Source organism: Terrapene carolina, unplaced genomic scaffold, assembly GCF_002925995.2.
Source record: "Terrapene carolina triunguis isolate 2854851 unplaced genomic scaffold, T_m_triunguis-2.0 Scaffold96, whole genome shotgun sequence".
In the NCBI taxonomy this organism is placed as follows: Eukaryota; Metazoa; Chordata; order Testudines; family Emydidae; genus Terrapene; species Terrapene triunguis.
Window position 1 is genome coordinate 5175954 of NW_020664447.1, and position 14137 is coordinate 5190090.

The following is a 14137-nucleotide window of genomic DNA, read 5'->3' on the forward strand; positions in this document are numbered from 1 at the left end:
TGGTTGTTCATAGCTAAGTGGCTTTTTAATGTGGTTATAGTTTTCAACTGATTACTTTTGCTCTTGTATAAGAACAAGTAAATAGACACATCTGTCTCAATACTTTTCATTATTTGTTATACTTTTGTCATAACAAAAACCAGAATCCCTAAATATGTATCAGAGTATCAGGGTTAGAAGGGACCTCAGGAGGTCATCTAGTCCAACCCCCTGCTCAAAGCAGGACCAAGCCCCAGACAGATTTTTGGCCCAGATCCTATATGGCCCCCTCAAGGATTGAACTCACAACCCTGGGTTTAACAGGCCAGCACTCAAACCACTGAGCTATCCCTCCCCCCAGCACATATACAAAAGAAGTAACAAAGCTGCTAGTTAATTGTTGAGATTACAAATTTGCTTGATAAAGATAACTGTATTGACATAATATACTTAGACTTCTGTAAAGCATTTGACACATGATAAAAATGAACACTATACAAAAATCAATATAGCCTACATAAAATGGATTAAAAATTGGTTAACTGATAGATTGAAAAAAGAAATTGTAATGAGGAATCATCATCCAATGGGGAGTTTACAATGGGATTCTGCAGTGATCTTTCTCGGCCCAATACTGAGAAAATATAAAATTATCGCTGGTTATATTTGCAGATGACACAAAAACCAGTGGACTGGTGATGATGGAAATAGGTCAGTTATACTGACTGACCTGGCCTGCTTGGTGAGGTAGGATCTCTTGAACAACATGCATTTGAATACAGCCAAATGTAACATTAGACATTTAGAAACAAGAATGTAGGTCACATTTATAAGATGAGGGACTGCATCCTAGAAAGCAGCGACTCTGAAAAGGACTTGGGGTAATTGTAGATAACCAATTGAATATGAGCTCCTAGTGTGATGCTGTAGCTAACTAAAGACAGCGAATGCAATCCTTGGAGGTATAAGCACAGGAATACCCGGTAGGAGTGGAAGGTGGTATTTACCCCGGTATACAGCATTAGTGAGACCACAACTGGAAAACTGTGTCCAACTCTTGTGTCTGCACTTCAAAAAGAATGTTGAAAAATTTGAAAGGTTTTTAACAGTGAGGATAATTAACGACTGGAATTGCTTACCCAAGAAAGGGCTGGATTCTCTATAACTTGCAGCAGAAGTCAAGACTGGATATCTTTCTCTAAATATTATATAGCTATAACCAGAACAGAAGTTATGAGCTTGATGCAAAAATTATTGGGTGAAGTTCTATAGACTGTGTTCTGCATGAGTTCAGATTAGATGATCATAAGAGCCCCTTTTGGCCTTAAAAATCTATACATCTATGATGACATGCAAAGCCCACTGTGCAAAGTTTACTGCACTTTATCAAGCAACAAATATTTTAATGAGATACTAGTACTGAATTTGGGGTTAGACTAAAGAGGATTTCAGAAGAACAAACAACAAAAGAATTGTTTTTAAAAGTAAGTATATCAAGGGTTAATCAAATAAGCTTGTTTATAGGTCAAGAGACCACAACTTTCTTGAGACTGGCATTTACAGTATAATATATGTTTCATATATAACACATATGACAATAATGTGCCTCCCCTGGAAAATTATGTAATTAGGCTAATTCAACAAATGGACAGAGAAGAATCATTCATACAGCACATAAACTTTAGTGGTTGTGCCAAGTTATCTATGGTGACATTAAAGGAATTGTTAGCAACCACTGGAAATCTATAAATACATTCAGTACATAGAGCCCCCGTTAGACAACTCGTGATGTGCAGCACTTCTAAACTATGTTGCAACCCTCTAATATTCCACTGTGTATTCAACATACCACATAAGCCAAGGAATAACCTTCTGGTACAGACAGAAGGGTAAATACCAAATTACTCTGCAATGATCTTTTTCCTCTAATACAATTTGTTTAGTTTAGAGCACACATCTTGATCCACAGTTGAAAATTAGTATCGGTTTCAAATGCCAATTTACAAGTGGCAAGAAAAGTACAAATTACTGTTAATATCTCTAGTTTCCCAGAAGGGTTATTTTTGTTATTTTCTATTTGCCAAAGTAATGGTAAATATCTGATCTCCGCTGTACTCAGAGACAAAAATGGAGCCAAATAGCTGAGAGGTTCTAATGACCAGATAACTTTCTTACTGCTCAGTTTTCAACTACCCTTTATAAAAAATATCACTGCAGGCTGCTGCTGAACTTGATAATCTCAGATAGAAAAACAGAAAACTGAAACGAGGTTAGGCAGGTACTTTGTAGCCAATTAAATTAATTTTATTAACAGTTTTTCTTCCACTACACCTAGGGCACAAGAGAAAGATAATGGCAAATTGACTATGCTAACAAAAACGTTTTATTGAACATATCTTTCTAGTGAGATGGCTTCACTATATTTATAGATTGGGCAACAGTGTCATGCATTCCTAATTTTTCCCTATCTCCCACCATAATATTTTGGATTTGCTAACAGGTTATATCTCAATTTCATGATCAGTTTATTTTTCTACTAGATGCTTTGTCCATAAAATTTTAAATAGTAATAAAGGTGAGAATAAATGGAATAGTTTATTACATTCAAAAATACAAAGATTTTTCAAGCAGATGATTAGTTACAGACACATTTTGTGAGTTTGTTGGTTTCTTGTTTTTATATCTGTTTGATACAGTTTTTGAATAACTGTTAAGGGCACCCAGGATATTACGGGCACCTTTTTGTTATTTTTATAAATCTACATAAATAAAATCAATCAACTTAATTTCATTTAAAGCTTGGGCTTTATTCATGATGGCCTCTCATAAAATTGTCTAAAATCTTCCACTGCCAAAACCAATCTTAATAGAAAGAATGATAGATTAGGTGCTCATCTGGTAAATTATTGTAACTGGTTGTAGACAACAGGTCAGACTGCCAGAAAAAATGCGACAGTGAAACACACATTTAAACTCTTTCTCCTCATCATCCAACACTGATTCATTGTCCCAAGTTAGCCCAGGGACATTAAGCTTTCTTCTTTAACTGGCATGTTCATTTGGAAGCATGCTACCATCAAACTATCTTTAGCAGTCAGACTTCCTGTTAAATATTCTTTCTGCCATTCATTTCAAAATGATATCAACATAGGCAAAATCTTCAACATTAGGAACTAAAGTCAATGATCAGACAAAGTAATTTTTAAATATAGTCTAATGTAAAACAGTGATAGTCAAAGCAGACGGAGTCAAGGCAATTAAACAGCCCCACATCACAGTAAGATATGATGGAACACCTGTTCAGTCTGAATGCAGTTGGATTTCATGGGACCATGCTTTTTTGCTCAAATTGAGGACTTGAAAAGTTTATCTGACACCTAAGAATTCAAGAAGTAATCCAGTTTATCAGAATGAAGTACACCTGCATTGCCACAGCCTTCCTGCAATTTAAAGGAATAAAACCAGTCACTCACCTTAAGATCATACCTACAGCTTATGGGCACGGAAAAGAGTGAAAGCATTTAAAAAGCTCTGTATTAGAGGTTGAAAGAGTTCTCTTGCTGAGGAAGTTGAGAGTGGAAGGGAGAGAGAGGACAAAGAGAGGGGTCAGAAAAGAAGGAAGATGAGAAAAGAGGGAAGAGGCAAAGGAGTTCATTCCTGCAGGAATTTAGAACAATATAACTCACTACTTTCTGGTCCAAATTTAAAAAACTTACCTCTTCAGTCTTGCTTTCCCACTAAAAAGAGCAAGCAAGCCAGTAAGCTAGCATGCATGCACACATGTGCACACACCCACACAATGTTATATACATATACATACACATTTAAAAAAGGAAAAATACATACGCAACTAGTCTCTCTGGCAGGGAGGAAAGGAAGGGAAACCTCACATGACAGCACTAGTATCCCTGTTTATTCTTCACCCTGGAAAGTGCTCAAATACCATGAAAATGGCCATGACATAAAAGTCTTAGTAGAATCTACTTGAATGAGAAGAGGAAGAGAAAGAGCCCTGGGGAAGAGATAGAAAACCTGGAACTCTTCATTGGTCCTGTCTCATTTAGTGTTTGAGCCCCAGATGGCCCAAGGCTCCCCTGGTGATCAAGCTCTGGTTTTCAACCACTGGTCTACTCCACATTTTTTGCATTCCAATGCTAGCTCTTTAGACTCTGACAGTCTGTACCCTTATATTCGTCCTGTTTACAGGATTATGGTAAACCTTATACAAAGTATGCCTTGTGAGATGCCATTTGAAAACTCATGATTTGCTGATCATTATTGTCCTGGTAAAATATGTGTGGCAATACTGCATATAAAGTTATAAGATCCTACTGTCTGATATTACTGGGACATGTTCCAACACATTGTGGAGGGCAGCCACAAACCAGTACCCCAAAGACAAAAGGTTAGCCAATGCCTCAGCTAGGTGTCAACAAAATCTAATGGACCATCACTTGATCAAGTGGCCACTCTTTGGCAGAAGAGAGGGTGGGGGGCAAAAATCTACATCTTGAACCAAGAAACAGCTTGAGGTTTCCATCCACACAGACTTTCTGCCTCTTGAACATCAGCTGGAGATTATTCTTGCACAAGATAAAGGGTTATAAGAGGAAAGAAAAACATCTCAAATTATCTCTCCCTTTCTATCAATGACACCAACAACACTTGAAGAAAAAAGGAAGCAGCTTTGAATTCCCTTAGCTTATTAAGTTAGGTATTAGTTCAGTTTTACTTTTCATTTCTTTGTAACCAATTTTAATTTTTATGCCTCAGTAATTGTGATTACTTAAAACCTACCTTTCCGGAATAATAAACTGGTTTTATTGTTTTATCTAAACCAGAATGTTTGGATTATGCTTGTGAAACTCCATTTGGATAACAGGATTTGTGCATATTATTTTCTGTTAATAAAATGATGGACTTTATATGAGCTTGTTTTGTCCATGTGGGTGCTGGGCAGTACAAGATGCACATTTCTGGGAGGAAATTTGGGACTGGTATTTGCTGGTGTTGCCCTGCAGTGTAAAGTATGAGTGGCTGGCTATAGCACTCATACAGTATAACTGGGAGTGATTTAAATGCTGGAGGCTGTGCATGAGCAGACCAGGAATGGTTGCTCACAGTGAAGCACCCCAGATTGGAGAATTAAGGGGACACAGCTGTCCAGACACAGTTAAAGATTTCCTCTATTATTGCCACTGCTTGCATTTGGGCATGAGGACAACAAGGATACACTTGAGCCTGATTCTCCTCTCATTACATCTTTTTACACTGATGTAATTCTACGAAAGTCAAAGTGGAGCTACTTCTGACTGACACCGATTTAAACTGAGTAAAAAAAAATCATTAAAAACAGTGAGATACCATATTGCTCTACAGAACTGAAGGTGGAACCAAACACACACATATTTGGAACAAGATCCCACAATGAATCACTGTAATGGGAAACTGAATGTGCATCAAGGGAGTCCAAACATAGGTAGGAAGCAAAACTTTAATTGCATTGTTTACAATAAATGTTAAGTGTCCAAGAAAAGAGAGAGAACATCTCTCATATACAAAATCTTTGAATTCCACTGAATACTGTAAAGAAACTGTACAAGAACTGTTTGACCATATGTAAGATTTATCTTGAAACCTTGCCAAGGTTAGCAAGACCTTTGGTAATCTGCTAATTGCCAGCAGAGGCAGATTTAGAATCCATACCTGACTTCTTATTTTAAAATAAATGATCTAAGTTTTGCCTCAGTAAACTCATTCAGGCAAACTCTTTCTTTCCATGCTAATCTCTACTGGAGCTGAATACAGCCCAGTTCACACTGAACTGGTTTACCAGTCAAAAGCCAAGAAAACAGGCAGCAGTAATTCATTTTATTTATGTTTCAGTATATAAAAATGCACGTAAACAATTCCAAATGCATGTAGTTTTTGTTTAACACGGTACTGTATTGTACTTTGTCCGCATACTTCCCATTCCGAATGAGGTGTGTGGTTGACCAGTCAGTTCGTAATTCTGGTGTTTGTAACTCTGAGGTTCTACTGTATTTAAGGTACCTAAGAGACAGATAGGTACCTAAGTTTAATTGATTTTAATGGGAGTTAGGCATCTATGTGTTTTTGAAAATCCCAGTAGGCACCTAGCTGTATTTTTCGGCACGTAAATAGCTTTAAAAATCTGGCCTCTAGGAACTTTTGAAAATTTTACCCTCATGATCTCCTCTTTGCTCCTAATCCAGAACATCTCACCCTAGGCCAATGGATATTTTCCAGCTGCCACTTTGCCTGTGTACATGTAGGGTATTCTGCACAACTGACATGCAGAAACTTCCTGGGGCTGGAAGAATACTCAGAGCAGTTGGTATATAGGGAGCTCTGGGGAGCTAGAGAATTATCAATGCAGAGGGATTGTTCAGAAATTTTAACAGCAAGCCTCTACCTAAAGCTCTACTAAGCATCTGCAAATGAGAGTTGTCAGAATTTTGCTTGCCAAATCCTCTTGCATTTTCAAGTAGGCAGGAAAAGGCCCAGGACTATTATCTTTTCAAGTTTCAACTCCTTGCTCCAAAGCACGGAGATGCTAGAGATCTTTAAAGAAATGGTTGGACCCAAAACAAGCTGCAGGAACAGATGAACTTAAGAAGTAAAGATTTTATTTCACACACAAGTTGTTAGGAAGGAACAAAAACAGTATACACAGTACAATAATGTACATTAATATGTTTAGATAGTGTCTTGCAAACATTTTTTCATAACATATAATCGCTCTTTTAGAAAACAGGTATTAAATTCCTTTGAAATGTATGTTAGGAAAACATTTTAAAAGCTTTGCAATAAAATGCAATATTGGAAACATTTATGGTTGGAAAGTCAGCTATGTGGGGTCTACTGCCAGGATTAAAGTGTCTTCTTAAATTTGTAATCTCTTGCATCCTCTGGGCCAAGAAGGCTTGGGGACATTAGACTCATAGTCTTTAAGGCCAGAAGGGACCATCATGATCATCTAGTCTGACCTCCTGCACACTGAAAAGAAGTTCAGGAGAGCTGGCAGTTCCTCAAGAAGACAATATTCAAGGCACAACAGCAAACTATTCCGATGCAAAGGAAAGATCGGAAGAATAGTGACAAGCCAATATGACTCCATCTGGAGCTCTTTAATGACATGAAAATCAAAAAAGATTTCTACAAAATGTGGAAATATAGTCTAATTGATGAGAAGTACAAAAGAGCAGCACAAGTATGTAGGGACAAAATCAAAAAGGCTAAGGCACAAAATGTGTTACACTCGGCAAGGGATATAAAAGGCAGTAAGAAGACATTCTTTAAATACATTGGGAGCAATAGAAAGATGAAGGAAAATGTAGATCCTCTACTTAGCGGGGAAGGAGACCTAATAACTGACAAGTAAGTTGAGGTGCTTAATGCCTATTTTGCTTCAATCTTCACTAAAAACGTTAATGATGACCAGATGCTCAACACAACTAATATTAACAAGCAGAGGAAGGAATGCAAACTAAAATAAGGAAAGAACAGGTTAAATAATATTTAGATAAGTTAGATGTATTCAAGTTAGCAGGGCCTGATGAAATTCATTCTAGGGTACTTAACGAACTAGCTGAAGCAACCTCTGAGCCATTAGCAATTATCTTGGAGACTTCCTGGAGGATAGGAGAGGTCCCAGAAGACTGGAGAAGGGCAAACATAGTATTTATCTTTAAAAGGGGAACAAGGAGGAATAATAGACCAGTCAGCCTAACGTCAATACCCAGAAACATACTTGAGCAAATTATTAAACAATCAATTTATAAGCACCTGGAAGATAATAGGGTTATAAGGAATAGTCAGCATGGATTTGTCAATAACGCATCATGCCAAACCAACTTATTTTCCTTCTTTGGTAAGATTACTGACCTAGTGGATAGGGGGAGCAGTAGATGTGATATACCTTGATTTCAGTAAGGTTTTTGAGCCAGTTCCACATGATACTCTCATAAGCAAACTAGGGAAATGTGATGTAGATGAATTTACTATGGGGTGGGCGCACAACTGGTTGAAAGATGGTACTCAGAGTAGCTCTCTATGGTTTTCTGTCAAACTGGGAGGGCATATTAAGTGAGTCCCACAGGGGTCAGCCATGGGTCCAGTACTATTCAATATTTTCATTTATGACTTGCATAATGGAGAAAAGAAAATGCTTAAAAAATCTGTAGATGACACTAAACTGGGAGGGGTTGCAAGCACTTTGCAGGGCAGGTTTAAAATTCAAAATTACCTTGACAAACTGGAGAATTAGTCTGAATTCAACAAGATGAAATTCAATAAAGACAAGTGCAAAGTACTTCATGTAGGAAGAAAAAAAACAAATGCATGACTACAAAATGGGGAATAAGTGTCTAAGTGGTAGTACTACTGAAAAGGATCGGAAGCTATAATGGGTTGTCAATGTGCTGCTGCTGCTAAAAACGCTAATATGATTCTGGGGTGTATTAACAAGAGTGTCTTGCAAGACGCAGGAGGTAGTTGTCCTACTCTACTTGGCACTGGTGACCCCGAGCTGGAGTGCTGTGTCCAATTCTGGGCACCACAATTTAGGAAAGAAGTGGACAAACTGGAAAGAGTCCAGAGGAGAGCAACAACAACGATAAAAGGTTTAGAAAACCTGACCTATGAGGAAAGATTTAAAAAACTAGGCATATTTAGCCTTAAGAAAAGAAGACTGAAGGGGGACCTGATAACAGTCTTCCAATATGTTAAGGGCTTTTAGAGGATGGCGATCAATTGTTCTCCATGTACACTGAAGGTAAGACAAGCAGTAATGGGCTTAATCTGCAGCAAAGGAGATTTAGGCTAGATATTAAAACTTTTTAACGATAAGGGGAGGTAAGCGCTCAAATAGGCTTCCAAGTGAGGTTGTGGAGTCCCCGTCATTGAAAGCTTTTAAAAACAAGCTGAACAACACTTGTTGGGGATCGTCTAGGTTTACTTGGTCCTGCTACAGTGCAGGGGTCTGGACTTGATGACTTGTCGAGGTCCCTTCCAGCCCTACATTTCTATGAATCTTCTGAATACTGCTCTCAGGGCTTATCAACATATTCCAGTGTCAGAGGAAAGAATGAGTTGAGTATTCTTTTTCTCATAGACTCATAGACTTTAAGGTCAGAAGGGACTATCGTGATTATCTAGTCTGACCCCCTGCACATTGCAGGCCACAGAAACTCACCCATTCCTGAAATAGACCCTTAACCTCTGGCTTAGTTACTGAACTCCTCAAATCATAGTTTAAAGACTTCAAGTTACAGAGAATTCACCATTTACATTACTTTAAGCCTCCAAGTAACCTTTGCCCCGTGCTGCAGAGGAAGGAGAAAACCCCGCAGGGTCTCCACCAATCTGACCTGGGAAAAATACCTTCTCAACTCCCAATATGGCAATCAGTTAGATCCTGAGCATGTGGGCAAGACCCGCCAGGCAAATATCTGGGAAAGAATTCTCTGTAGTAACTCAGAGCCTTCCCCATCTATTGTCCTGTCTTACCTCTGTTTGGTTGAATGTGGAACACTCAACAATAAAGGGAGAAATTGCCCTTGTGTGTTGGATGGTCAAAGGGAAACAAGTTTCTTGCAGGGGTGAGAAACTAATGGAATTCAGAAAGGGTTTTTAAGAAGTTGTGTTTGAGGGGGAATCTGAGGCATTTTAATACTTTTTTTTTTTAAATCTGGTGCTCAGATTGCTTTTGTAGATGGCTATGGAAACCCTTATTCCAGCACCTATTCCAGCAACGGTACACAAGGAGCTCTGACTTCTAGAAATGGATGGTGAGAAGAAACTGAGGGAGGTACAGGGCAGCTTCACCCTTTATACCTCCTGCTGGGCACAAGGATACATGCTCCATCCCAAAAGGTACGAATAGAGAAAACTCTCCATTTGAATGCCCTGGGTGCTCAAACATCTATGTGGAATAGACATGTGAAGTCATTTGAAGAATATATATATTCAACTAACTAAATAATCTGGTGGATATATGCTACCTATAAGTGGCCATGTAATTTAAAATGCAATCTATATTGTATATGCTTTATATTGAATACATTTGGTCATACACAATGTTACACTGAGAAACAAGGTTGAAAGTGGACAGTTGGAAATTACTTCACAAGGTTAAATTCAAGAATCTCAGTTAATTTACTTCAGTATCTAGATGCAAGATTGTCTATTTTAGAGCCATTGAAAGGCTTACAAGTGAAGTGTGAATTTATTTAATACTAGGTTCCTACTGTGTTACAGCTGCTAGGCTTTTAGATATAGTGTTCTGTTTCCACTGTTGAGTTTCAAGGTATTTAGAAAAAATACTTGTTACTGTTCTCTATCTCACAGGGAAACAATGTACCATGAAACAATACAATACAGATTGCTTCTTTTAGTATTTAAATAATCTTCTTATTGAATCAACATTACGTCCATGTAGATTTGAAAACATTATTTGCTTTTTGAAGTAACTATTTTAGAAATTCAACCCTTTTAAAGTCTTTTTGTGAGTTAGAACGGTAAATACAAATCTGCATTGTTCTCAAGAGTAAGACACAGAGGTTCAGAGACTCATTTATTTAATGAGGCATAAAGCTGATGGTCAAACCTATATTACTTAGTTACATAGTTAAATGCATCAACAAGATTATCTTTCATTAGAGTTGTATGTGTGTTGAATTCTTGTCTAATGTAACATGGCACGTACACTTATTATCTTTGGGCTTCATAAAGAAACAGGAAGTTTGGCTATAAACAATGCAGTCATGGAACAAGCTTCACCAAAGCAAGTTCATCTGAAAAATATGCATCCTTCAGAAGATGGGTAGGACCAGCATTCTATGGACCAAGAACCTGTTACTTTTTTACGTGTCTAAAATTATTAAGCAATATCAGAAATAAAGTTTTTAGTTAATATGGGACCAGTTGTTTAATGAGTATTTCTTGCAAGAAGTTAATTAAAAGCAGCTGTTGGAAACTGCAGCATCAATAATGACCTAGCCAGGATTAGTATAAAGATTATGAAATCCACAATGACGACGAAGAGTACACGTTTGCAAGCTTTAATCAGCCATGGAAAAATTGCTATGGATTATTTCCTTCCATACTTTAAAACAAACCAAGAGTTGACAGACATAAGGCCTTTTTTCTTAGTTTAATCTATGAAAATATCAGTAGATCTTCAATGAACTGTACTGAAGTAAAGTCTATCCAGTTTTTTGGTTACATTTCTACAATTCAACTCCATTAGTTTATTTGCCAGAAACTGATCTTAAAAAAACTGCAGAGTTTAAGAAATGGAGTACACCCAAGATTACTCCTGCTATTCTTAAAATTTCAATTGTGTCTAAAAGGCACAATATAAAATTGCTGCTACTCAGCAAACTTCTTTTTTTTTTTAAATTATTCGGTGAGGTTTTCAATAGCAGTATACAGTAATATTTCAACTTCAGGAACATGGAAATCATATTAATAGAATATTTGTTTAAAAAGTTAACTGTGAAATAATAGCAGTGTTTTTTCAATTAAATCTATCTGCTCTTAAGGAACAAACAATTTTAGATCACATCTAGTAGATGAGTAATTTTAGAAACACATTAGTGACAAACAATACCAAGATTTTATTTATTTGTGATTATTTACAGTGATATTATATATAAACAGGAAAGTTTTCAGACATAACTAAATTTCATAATTATGAATTGCATTAAGTTTGTCCTTGGGTTCTTCCTACTAAGGATTCCAAATAATATGTCACAGTATAGACTATTTGAAGTAATTTACGCCAAATGGGAAATAAAGTGCCTTTTTTGAATTGATTAAAATTGTCCAAAAATTAGTAAGAAATTTAAAAAGGGTCACTGCCAAATAGTTAATACCCAAAAACGGATTTACCTAAAAAAAATTGCATAATTGGAGGACTATCCTTTCACTTCTAAAAATCTATTGTTTTATTAATCCATTAGTTTTGCTAATAAATGTAATTAAACAAATGCGAATAACCATAAAAAGATATATACAGTACAGAGATACATAAAATTTAACATTTAAAACAAGACATAGATCTACAATATTTTGTTATTCTGAGAGAGACAACCAGCAGAGGGAGCAAAAGTTAAACTCTATTCATGGAGCAGAGATGACAATCACTATGCTAATACACAAACAAGGAAGTAAATGAAAAAAACACCACCATCTGGCTTACCCTGCATAAAAACTACATGCAAAAAATAATGGCTAGACAGAAAAAGGAAACAAAAAACAATATGGAGTAACACTTTTATTCTAATTCTTCTAAGCGATATTTTCAAATAGTGGAGGGTAAAAACAAACAAAAGGATCCCAAACAAGTACTTTGAGGTATCCTTTCAATTAAACAAAACAAAAACAAAACAAAAAAACCCAAACCAAATGCAGACTTTTAACATACAAAAATCCCCTCATCTGAGTATCAAGAATATAGGAACATTTTCTGTTCTAAAATTATTTAGTAACACTCTGTTATGAGTATTTATTGTTTTCCAAATGCCTCTTTTCTTGCTCTTTATTTTTGGTTCCAAGAGATTTACCTGCAGGTTGATCTCTGCTTCATAGAAAGTTAAGCATGAACAGTAGTGCCGTTCTGAGTCTATATCGGTCAAAACCACCACAAAGAATGTAGGCTGCTTTCTCTCTCTGGACAACTGCCATCCTCCAGGCTGACAAAACTAATTAAAGAAAACAAGAAAATGCCAAAATATAGTTAAACAGCAACAATACTATTTTAGAAAAGCCTCACAAATAGTTTCTAACAATATAGCAGAAGTTTTCTTGAAACATGAAATGTAAAAAATAAATACAAGAAATAAAAGTATCTGTGGCCAACGGTATGTAGTGATACTCTGCAAAACAAGGACAGAGCTACATACAGACCTTAGGGACAATCATCAGCTGGTGTAGACTGCCATAGCTTCTTAGATTTCAATGGAGTTATGACAATTTACACCAGCTGATAATCTGTCCCGCCCCCCGCCCCCGCCCTTTAAATCAGTATTCAGGTATTTCCAAGTGCATTGATCAAACACTTATGGCAACAGGACTTGTGCACATGTAGGGAGAGAAAAATATCTCAGTCCAAATTCTGATGTGGACTTTACAAGAGATGGGGAGGGGGAGGGATAGCTCAGTGGTTTGAGCATTGGCCTGCTAAACCCAGGGTTGTGAGTTCAATCCTTGAGGGGGCCACTTAGGGATCTGGGGCAAAATCAGTACTTGGTCCTGCTAGTGAAGGCAGGGGACTGGACTCGATGACCTTTCAAAGTCCCTTCCAGTTCTAGGAGATAGGACATCTCCATTTTTTTTGCACCTTAAAATTATTTCTATATTCTCTTGCCACATCTCTTAACAAAATAAATTGAGACTACAATCATATGAAAGATGAAACAGGTCTTGAAAGTCTGGTAAAATACTTTTAATATTTTGCAGGCTGGTGCTTATTAATATAACTGGATAGGTGTCTACAGCAGTTTCCCTTCCTGTTGCCTATTATGGAGCGTGAAAGTACCTTCAAGTCTGAAGATTATTCATCAAAAGAAATCCAAGCAGACTAACCAAAAAATATGACACACTTGCATAACAAGGACTATTTTGGCTGCCCTCAACAGGTCCCAAGTTGGTACAGTGCATTTATAACATGTAAATTGCTAAAACAGGTACTCTAATTGCTACTTTGACCAGAATGTTCTCTTTTAAAACACCCACAGTTTATTTTCTATACAATTCCTTATCAGTTCTGTAATTAAATATGAATGAAGTAGTCACACAAGTTGATCTTCTGAACTACAATGTAACATTACAAATTGAGAAATCTGAATAAATTAATTCATTTAAACAGAATACACATTTATTTTTTTTTGCTACAAGTAATTCAAATTCAAGCTGAGCCTTACTTATGCAAAATTAATTGTTAAAACTCTAACATGCAACTCATTTTTAATTTAAAGACATACATTATCATTTGCAAAGTATTTTTGCACATTAGCTTTCTGCAACAGTGGAAAAAACCTTTCCAAGTGACCCGGGCTAGAATGAATGGCACGGAAAAAGTGAAAATGGAAGTGTTATGTACTCCTTTAGATAACACAAGAACTAGGGTCAC

The 14137-nt window shown here is 36.7% G+C and overlaps 1 protein-coding gene across 1 annotated transcript in view; it reads right to left on the minus strand.

The window, feature by feature from the left end:
• SBF2 (SET binding factor 2) overlaps nt 1-14137 on the minus strand; it is a 580351-nt gene that overhangs the window by 298330 nt on the left and 267884 nt on the right. The window contains exon 3 of the mRNA XM_024196200.2: nt 12570-12707. Within this exon, the coding sequence (XP_024051968.1) occupies nt 12570-12707 (138 nt within the window). The remainder of the gene's footprint in view (nt 1-12569; nt 12708-14137) is intronic.